The 9,837-nt window shown below is 43.0% G+C and overlaps 1 protein-coding gene across 2 annotated transcripts; it reads left to right on the top strand.

The window, feature by feature from the left end:
* Positions 1-6: 6 nt before the first annotated feature.
* On the top strand, positions 7-9,663 carry rab3gap2 (RAB3 GTPase activating protein subunit 2 (non-catalytic)). 2 transcript variants are annotated; one of them, XM_031839602.1, is made up of 21 exons: positions 7-224; positions 1,937-2,019; positions 2,104-2,168; positions 2,264-2,354; positions 2,466-2,587; positions 2,784-2,994; positions 3,385-3,482; positions 3,774-3,882; positions 3,978-4,138; positions 4,323-4,497; positions 4,826-5,011; positions 5,260-5,366; positions 5,550-5,616; positions 5,838-5,908; positions 5,999-6,034; positions 6,133-6,207; positions 6,714-6,938; positions 7,692-7,781; positions 7,886-8,110; positions 8,243-8,407; positions 8,832-9,663. In XM_031839602.1, the coding sequence occupies exons 1-21, from the start codon at positions 106-108 to the stop codon at positions 8,988-8,990; spliced, it is 2,640 nt and encodes an 879-aa protein (XP_031695462.1). In that variant the 5' UTR covers positions 7-105; the 3' UTR covers positions 8,991-9,663. The 2 variants fall into 2 exon arrangements, with proteins under 2 accessions (XP_031695462.1, XP_031695461.1); XM_031839601.1 differs by having other exon boundaries at positions 5,221-5,366.
* The last annotated feature ends 174 nt before the right edge of the window (positions 9,664-9,837 follow it).

The following is a 9,837-nucleotide window of genomic DNA, read 5'->3' as shown; positions in this document are numbered from 1 at the left end:
AAATAAGAAATCAGGAAGGGGGCAAACACTTTTTCACACAACTGTATGTAAAATGTTGTTTTGTGCGTGTGCACTTCCAGGTTGCTGTACGCTGGCTACCGTCTGATGGGGGTGAACAGTGTTACCAGTAAGGGCTGGCAGCTCCTCACCCAGCAGGTGTGTCTGCTGGATCCCATCACAGGAGCATTGAGGACAGTGAACATCCCCTTCCATCTGGCCCTCAGGTTGGTTCACAGACATGCATGAACCTCAGAGATACTGTAGATTGCGTTTGTCATGTGTGCGTTTTTAAAAGAAATAGTCCAGCACCTTTTGAAGCACACTAAATAATACTTCATACTGTATCTCACTTGTTTAAACCGTACAAAAAGTTTATTTGACAAGTTGCATCCTTAATGGGGGTCATGTTCATGACTATTCTTCGGCCAGCAGCAGAAACTGACTTCAAGAATCCCAAAACATCAAACTTCGTGTATCTTGTACAGTAGGATTGCTTGCACATGTGGTGTAGGGATACTCTTTATTCTCTCAAACTAGCTTTTGGTCCCTGTATGTACTAGGAATGTCATTCTAGTAGGGATGTGTATCTTTCCCTCTCAGGACCATCTAATACATATCTCAATAGTCTTCGATACAATACAAACACGAGACATTTAACCATGTGGTAATTCAATACAGTCCAATAAAGCACTACTTTGATATATTCAGATTAACTTAAGTCATATAGTATTGTCATATATTATATATAGAAATGCATGTGTTAAAAAAAAAGAAGAAGTTTCTAATTTAGTTTTGATGAAGACTGTATGGCCTCATTTCTCAGATTTAGGTCCATTTTAGCTGAAAAGTGTTGGCAGAGCTCCAGCGTGGACTTTTGGTGAGGGGGTGAAAAAATCTCACAACAGCTGAAGTTGTATAACCACACACACACACACACACACAATACGTGTCATATATTTCCCATACCAGTTTGGTTCAATGCAGCTCATCCGCCATGGTTGTAATTTAATGGCAGTAACCTTTTAATTTCATCTGTTGTTTGCCTTAAATCTGTAATGATGATGTGACTGAATTCTATGACATGTATTTTTTTTATATGTACCCCAGCTAGCTAATTGGTTATCACTTGCTAACATGCAGCCAACAAGCCAAAATAGGCAGCAAAATTGGTGGTGTGCTGCTTTTGAATGTAGCTTAGCCTCCCTGCATACAAAACCATCGCCTGGCACATTTGAATCCCATTTGTTTTTCTGAATCTTCATAGCTTGTTACCTAGCTACTAGCTAGCTCCCCACTAGTGACCGCCTGCTTTCACGCATGACTTGCTGGATCGCTGGCTGTCCTCTGCTCCTGTCCCCCCTTTACTGTATGAATAGTGGAGAGACAGGGCCAGGTCTCGCTGCCTCGTGCACACACAGAAAACCTCAATTTGTCTCTTTCCGCTCATACACCTCTTTATACATCCATGTCATATAACATGTCAAATTCTGCTCAAGTGGAGCTTTTTCTGATTGTCAGTTTATAACGGACGTAGCGGTTTTTGACTGATTCCACTTTGGGTTTGGGAAAATCTGAGACGAAGCAGAGTTTTGTATCAGTTTAGCCGTATGGATTTAAACTCTACCGATTTTCAGACACGTTACAGTTGATCTTTACGCCCTTACGTTCTAGTAATATTTGTATTATGTACCTCAGCTATAGAAGCATAGAACTTATTTTTGTACAAAATGTACTTACTCGACTCAACAGGAGGCACATTTAGATCCTGCTAAAGAATGGGAGTTTATGGCAACTTGACTTTCATCATTTACTTTCACAACCAAGGTTTTCAACCACAACTCCAAAAGTCTTCATATTCTCACAAACAAATGACCTCAACGCATGAATTTTAGGCTTTGATATCCAAACCCTTCTTTATCTCTCTTCCCTGTTTCAGTGACAAGAAAAGCGAGCGAGCCAAGGATATGCACCTGATAAAAAGACTGACCACTATACTGAGGAGCAGAGAGGTGGAGCCTGGTAAGAGATACAGGATGTATGGAGATGTAAGAGAGGTTTGAATCTCTGCCAGTCTATGTGCCTACTCATCTTTTTACTTTTCAGACATTTTGGAGAGCGAAGCCAAAAGTGTGTTGCTGGATATCAAACACCCCGCCATTAAGAAGCAGGTACAAACAAAGATACAAAACAAACTGGCTCACACACTAACAGAGAGGCCTGGTGTCTTTGTGGTAACAGTCAAAGTCTTCCCTCTTGCTTCTAGGCTTTGGAGTCTCTGCTGTCAAACAAGAATGCTCCTGTCTCATGTCTAACTAACATCACATGCGCCTTACATGACACTCTGAAGCAACAAGGTAACGAGACGGTTTATTATTAAGAAACAATATTGTGGTGTAAAATGTTCCGTACATATCATACAATGGTTTATCTGTCTTTGTTCGTGGTTGTGTATTTCTTCATCACAGACCCTGAGGAAGTGGATGCAGCATTACTCCAGCTCTGCTCCTCACAGCTGAAATTGCTTCAGCTCTATACCGACATCCAGAACCTGCACTCTGGTGCAGACAGAGAGGCCTGCTCTGAAAATGTAAGGACATACACATATGTGAAGCTTGTTAATGGCACTCGCATAGATGTTAAACTGTAATACACGATACAAAACTACATAATACCATACACAAGGTTTTTGATACAGTGACTAACTAGGGCAGTATTGTTGCTTCGTGGTCATTATTAGTACTCATAACTCTATGATAAACACTTATGGTCTCCCCACCCAACAGGACTCACTCGAAGGCATAGAGGATGAGTTGTCCCGCGTTGGCCCCACCTTGCAACGCTACGCCCAGCTCACCGCGAGACCAAGTGTTTCCTTCGCCCAGGACTCACCTGACTCATCCATGCCAGCCCAAGCCTTTCTCTCCCAGATGGAGTGCACCGATGATGAGGGGTTGAGGGTCATCCGCGGCTCTGAAACCAAATGGAATCATCTAGGTATGGCAACATTTGTATGCACATTGTACGACCAGACCTTTACACAGTTATCCAAGTAGATACCATGACACAATCAAAATATATGAGGCTATGTGTAGCATTTTGTTCGTCTCAGTATGACACTGCCAAATCAATTGATGCATAAGTATCAGGTAAGAGTATGAAGCGTCATTTGGCAGTGAGATGCTGGTAGTGTCTGTCTCACACCAGGGGAATTCTATTGCTGTCTTTCTCCATGTGTAAAAACAGGAAAGGTAGGATTTACACAAGTCACACAGAGGGTTGTGTAGTAGAAAAGAAAAATACTTTTTGATTTAGAAGAAATCTCACTGACATCAGTGCACCACACAAGTCCAGACTGAGGACTTTACTCTTGTGTGTCCTTTGCAGGGAATTTTATGTTCTGGGGTTGTCTGTGTGGAAAGAGCCCCCCCCATAAAGTCTGTGACACACTGCAGCAGGCTGGCATCAGTCCACAGCAGCTGCTGGTAAGATGGAGGAAAAGATTGGTTGAAATTAAGTTGTGTTTTGCTCATGGAGGTAAAAGTGCAGTCAGATGATTATGTGACAAATATGTGGACTAATGTAATTATGATATGTAGTTTTTGGAGTGGACATGTTTCCTGTAGACCCCAAAAACCTTCCATAAGAAGAATGGGAATGACAGCAATCCATCCTTAAACAAGTATTTCAGTACAGGAGTGCCACCACTTTAAATGAATGCTCATTCCGCTAATATTTCTGTTTGACCCTTTTCCACCTGCTCCTCTTCCATTCAGTCTCTGTTGCTAAGTGTGTGGTTGCAAAGAGAGAAGGAGGTGCTACAGAAACCAGAAGAGGCCGTTAGAAATCTACACATACTACTCATCGCCCTCAGTGACATGAAAGGTGTGTGCTTGTGTCCAGTGTGGGCTGACTCATTTGCAAAAGTGTCAATCCATGAAAAAAAGGAGGAGGAGAATGTTAACGCTTCCTCTTTTCAGGAGCAATTGAGGAGTCGTGGGACCCCCAGTCCATCTCTCCCTGGTGGCAGCAAGTTCGCTGCACATGCATCCAGTCCCACAATGCTGCGGCTGCTCTGCTGGCCGCCTTCGTTGCTCACCGTGCTGCCAAGGCGAGCATCACAAGCCGGGCTGACAGCAAGGTAGTCTCATGCACACACACACAGATATACACACAGGAATGCACTCAACAGTCTGTGGGTTGACTTTTATTTACGAGTTGGTACTCCCCCCACCTTCTTCACCAACACTATAACTACTTCTAGGCATAATATCCGCAACTAAAACCACACTCACTGACCCGTTTTCTGTGTTTGTGTGGGACAGTTTCAGTCAGAGTGGGAGGCGGTGTCCCTAGAGCTGGAGCAGTGGGTGGTGTGTGTTCACCAGCTGGAGGACGTGCTGGTGCTGCAGACTCTGCTGTTGGTGCCTCCTCCTCAGGGAGCAGCAGGGGGCGCTGCAGCTCAGTGCTCTATCAAAACGCTGCTGGAGGGAGGCACAGGTAAGCTGTAAAGAAGAATATCCTCAGGGATGTATGCAGGCAGACAGATGAGCTATCAAAAAAGTAAGACAGCGGTTCGTTCTTGTTAGCTATGATGTGTTTCTTTCTGTCTTTGGGTAAATGGGTATTACAACAACAAACAACTGATCCTGAAAAATTATCCTGAAAACTATTAGTAACTATTATCCAAAACGGATTTTAAACAAAAGGCTAAAGCAATTTAGACCAGAATTTCTCACTTGCCTCTTGGGGTTTCCGTAATAATCTTGGTGTGGCTACATAAAACAGATCTTCTATTTTTGTCATTTTCTTTTTTACGTCTGTAAAGGTGGCATTGCCGACAGTGTCTCCAAGTGGGTGTTCAGACACAACTTGGCCCCTGAGCGACTGAAGGAAATTCTCCAAAAGAGAGAAGACGAAGAGGCAGACGAAGAACTAGAGCAGAGGGCTGGAGAAGAAGGAAATGAGCAGCAGGAGGAGGAGAAGAGCCAAGAGGACACAGACAGGACAGCAGGTCAGGACTCAGAACCGGACAAGAACTGATCAAAATGTTGACATACATAACTGTGGATATTCACTTCTACATTAGCTCTCATGCTAAATAGGTTTGTCTGTGCTTTTATCGGTTATGTTGTTAATAGCCTTTGTAGATTCATACAGCATTACTAGAGCAATGTTATGACTGCCACAGTACACACTATATCACACACTTTACACCCTCAGATCAAATCCAAGTCAAACAAAGTCCACTGTGTTTTCCAGAGCTGTTGGTGGCAGTGAGCCAGCGGTTCCCACACTCCCTCTCACCTGACTTGCTCTTCACCCACTGCTGCTGGGAATATGTAGTGCAGTGGAACAAAGACCCCGAGGTACACACACACACACACACACACACACACACAGGCTTTTTGTTTATGATAGTTCAGAAGAAGTAAGACGGCCATTAAATGTTTTAAACACTAATGTTTATCCACCAAAGTGGGGGAAGGAACATGGATGACTAATAACCAATCCCCTCTTGTTCTTAAATATGGACCTGCTTCTCTTCCTAGGAGGGCCGATACTTGTGGTTGGCTGTTGAACATTTGAAGCTAGTCTCCTGTCCATATATCCATCTAGGTGAAGGGCTTTTTTTTGTTCATGCTTATTACATGCAAATATTTTTTAGATATTAATGTCTAATCCACTTTTCCTCAGATATGCATAAAATAATAGCTCAAATATGTGAGCGAAGGTACTGTGTTACCAGAAGTGATGTTAATGTTTGTAAATCAGTAGCCTACCTTCTGAAAATGACCATCACTAGTGTTAATACTGACTTCACTGAATCTTCCTCTCAGGTATTTCTGCCATGATGTGGAGTACTTTCATTGTCAAGCGTTTCTCAGCAGCAGCCTTCCTAATGGAGAAGGTAAGTCATGCACATGAAGTGCACAGTGTGTCTGATGGAAGGCGATGTCTGTGAGGCTATATATAAAATGTTAACGCTTCCTTTTCTTAGGTGGGGAAGGCACCCAAAGATCGCTTATGTCGACGGGTAAATACGTATAGATTTGATACCATTATTTTAGATGTGAAGTGTTTCAATTCAAGTATTTAGCTGCATGTTTAAAGGACGTGCGTTTGTGTGTGCAGGATGTTGGGATGGGAGACAAAGCCGTGACGTCGTTCCTGGGCTGCTGTGTCCAGCTGCTGCAGATCCTCATGGAGGTGACTGGAGCATTTGTCTATTATTGATTACTAAAGCAGAGCATGGAGAAACCTATCACTACCACTACTAACCACACCTATACTTAATACGCATCTGATCTATTAGCTAGTTCGGAACAATGTCCAACAACTTTGTATTATTACCTGCAGTAATGCTTTGTGTCTGATAGGGTTTCTCCACAAAATAGTTCAATTAATGAAAACATTCTTGGCAAATGCTTTCGCTTTCGTCCGTCTAATTAGTACAATACAGCTCTTTCACTTATTTGATTTCAGTGGAATTCAGTCTAGAATATCTAAACATGCAGATGTTGCTCATTTCAAAAGTTTAATTGTTGGATATAATGTATCCTGAAAAGGTGCAGGGGGGACTTTAAATCTGTGCATGTGTTGTAATCTGCACTTGGCTGCATTGACTGTGAACTAAACTGTGATTTAAGATAATAAAGTGACAAGCACACAAGCTTTTTTCCTCATCATCTCTTCGGTCGCTTTTTGCCACGCAGGCGGACTCGGCGGTGGAGGACGTTACCCCTCCGGAGCTGTCCGTGGAGGAGGCGTGGTGCGGGGCTGAAGGCCCTGCGTCCCTCGTTGAACTCGCTGAACTGGGCCTGGGGCAGAGAGGCGTCTGCTTCACGCTGGTGCAACACCACTGCCTGTTAGCCTCCCTGCTGCACGCTGCTATGAGCTTCAGTCTGAGGGTCAAACCACTCAGTCTGTTTGAAGGCAAGGTGAGGAGACGGGGGACACACACTCATGGTGACCTTTCTACAGAAGTTAAAAGTCCCAACAAGACTGAAGACATCATTTACTAGCTACTAGATACTTTTATCCTCGCAGATTATTATCATTTGCATTGTGCACTGATTTTGACTTTGCATTGTGTCATGTGTTGATTCATAATGCAGTATTATATATGGAAGTGGAAAAACAACTTTTCTAAGTCTGATCTGACTTGGTTTCTCTCCTGTGTTTATGACTTAACAAAATGATCCTGGCTAATGTTTTGTCCCTTATTCTTAAATTTCGTTTTTTTTCATCCGTGATCGTGTTTATTGTTGTAATACTGATTTCGACCACAAGAGGCTAAAGTGCACCACTCCCCACTAAAGCATTCAAGTTTTTCATTTACACAACTTGCTAACACACTATATATGTATGAGTGTTGTCAAAAGTATTGAATCATTAATACATATCGATACTGAATATTTTAAACTGTTTCATTATTCATTTTCTGCCGTATCGATACCGGCTGCGCTTTCTGCTTTCTCTTCTCTGCAACAGCAACTTGACACACGCTAGAAATCTGAAATTGTATGCACTCATTTTTGTAAATGTGTCAGTATGCTATCAAACATTGTATGAAATAGATACTTTTCAAGGGTTTGTATCAGTTAGAAATTCAAGTATCATGACAACACTAATATGTACCTTGTGTTTAGAGTCCATAGAGTATTAACCCTACCTGGTTGGTTTTATCCCAGGGTAAGAATGCTTTCTTCAGAGATCTGACGTCCATCCAGTTGATGCCCACTGGAGACATGGACCCAGGCCTGGTCTCGCTACGACAAGAGGTGAGAGGTGGATCTACATCTCATCTAGAGAAAATGAAGATATTGAAAGCAAACAGTTTGTTGTCATCTCATTCTGTCTTTCCCACATTCCTGCTCTGTCTCAGTTCCTCCTCCGGGTGCTGACCGGCTGGGTTCAGGCTATAGATGATCCTTCCAGCTCAGCCCCCGGCACCAAGACCCCCCCTCTGCCTTCTAGTGGCCCCAAGGCTGACTGGTGGCCCTCGCTGTGTCTGGAGCTAGGCTCCCTATTGCAGGTCAACCCCGACATCCTGAGGCGGCACATCGTCTGCGAGCTTTACAACCAGGGCCTGGACCTCCGGGCTGAAGAGGCAAGGCACAATGTGGTTTTCTTTTGTGGCAGACGGAAGCTAAAATCTGGATTTTACTACTTTTATAAAACCTTTTATGCTGATCCCAGTGCTCCTACAACCCAATGTTCTGATGTAACTCTTATCCCCCAGGTGATGCTGGAGGTGGAAGATAAGGATGTGCTGGGCTCCCAGCTGTTGGTGCTGACTGGCCAGAGGCTGAGTTACTCGCTGCTTCACAGCCAGAGCCAGACGCAAGCTGCCATGGAGCTGCTGGCCCGCCTCCCCCCCACCCTCTGCACGTGGCTCAAGGCTATGGTGAGACACCAAAACAATGTCATCTGATACATTCAAGACATTTCAGGCGCTGGTTCTTAGAGGCTAGATGCTCTTTTCTATAAGGACATTTATATGATGCACTTTCACTATAATATTAATGTAAGTAAAGTCATAGAAATGTATTCCATGAATAATATGTGCATATGTTTTAAAGAATAATGAATAGGACTAGTTCAAGATTGGTTTAGAAGAAAGGTGGTCCCTTGTTTTGGCCTGAGCTCTATCACTGCCCCTTTAGCTTTTTTTTATTTTCTGTTCTTTGGTCAATTATTTCTTTCCTTTGCTGATCCTGCCTCGTTATCAGCCATAACCAAAAACTGTCAGGTAAAAATAAGCCATCCAGTTTTGCAGTGACAGCTGCCTGTTTAACAATGGAATGTATATGATGTGTTTTGTGTTGCAGGACCCTAGTGAGCTGCGGTGCCCCCTGGTCCCCCTGTCCCAGACCAGCAGGCTGGTCGGCCGTCTGATTGAAATCCTGCCAGAGAACCACGCCCAGTACAGCCTGGCCCTGCACCTTCTGGAGGCTGTGGATGCCCTCACCACTGAGGACAATACCTGAGGGGGGGGAGTGGGCATGTGGTCACCTTTTTAAAGGAGTGGTCATAGGAGGCAGGTGGAGAGATGATGAGGAAGAAAATAACAAAGAAATGAAAATCTGTGATGGAGGCAGAGAGGTGTTGTATGTATGGCGACTGCAGATAGACCCCCACCACCACCACCCACTATCTAATCAGAACCAGGTCTGTACCACCTCAGGTTTGGAGTTGTGCAGTCCACAAAGAGAACGATGATGAACGGCCTTCTCACCCTCTTACATCATTGAGATGGAGGACATGGTGTGTTCTGTCATTCAGCTCATTAATACGATACCTTCGTCCTCACCACTTCATTGTAGTAGGCTGTGGGTGGATAGGATAGGCTTTTAACTTTTTATAATCCATATTTTGGTGCATGTAACATAAATTGTATTGAATACTTGTGTTATTGAAGAGTATTGTCTGAATATGATTATGAGATGGTTATTAAGGAATGGGGCATGTCTTTTCTTTGTCACTTCTCTCTTTCAATCAGATTAACCTCGAACGTCAGTGTGTTGGTGTCCTCACTGTGTGCCATATCAAGTTCTGTTCGACATTTTCCTCTTTCACTTTCCCTTTCGTGGACAAGAGATGTATCATAAAATATATGGAGCTTATTTTGTGTGTGTGTGTGTGTATGTATATGTGTATATACATATATATATATATATACATATATGTGTATGTATATGTATATATATATATATGTATATGTACATATACATACACATATATGTATATATGTATATGTACATATACATACACATATATGTATATGTACATATACATACACATATATGTATGTATATATGTATGTATATGTATATA

Source organism: Anarrhichthys ocellatus, unplaced genomic scaffold, assembly GCF_004355925.1.
Source record: "Anarrhichthys ocellatus isolate YVR2014 unplaced genomic scaffold, GSC_Weel_1.0 scaffold1763, whole genome shotgun sequence".
Lineage (NCBI taxonomy): Eukaryota > Metazoa > Chordata > Actinopteri > Perciformes > Anarhichadidae > Anarrhichthys > Anarrhichthys ocellatus.
This window is presented reverse-complemented; position numbering and strand designations above follow the sequence as displayed.

Excerpts from the sequence above, each read along its gene's own strand:
- rab3gap2 (XM_031839601.1), top strand. The coding sequence starts at position 106 with ATGGGGGTGAACAGTGTTACCAGTAAGGGCTGGCAGCTCCTCACCCAG. Across the intron at positions 2,355-2,465 it reads TGACACTCTGAAGCAACAAG|ACCCTGAGGAAGTGGATGCA; the intron begins GTAACGAGACGG and ends TCTTCATCACAG. Across the intron at positions 7,782-7,885 it reads TGGTCTCGCTACGACAAGAG|TTCCTCCTCCGGGTGCTGAC; the intron begins GTGAGAGGTGGA and ends GCTCTGTCTCAG.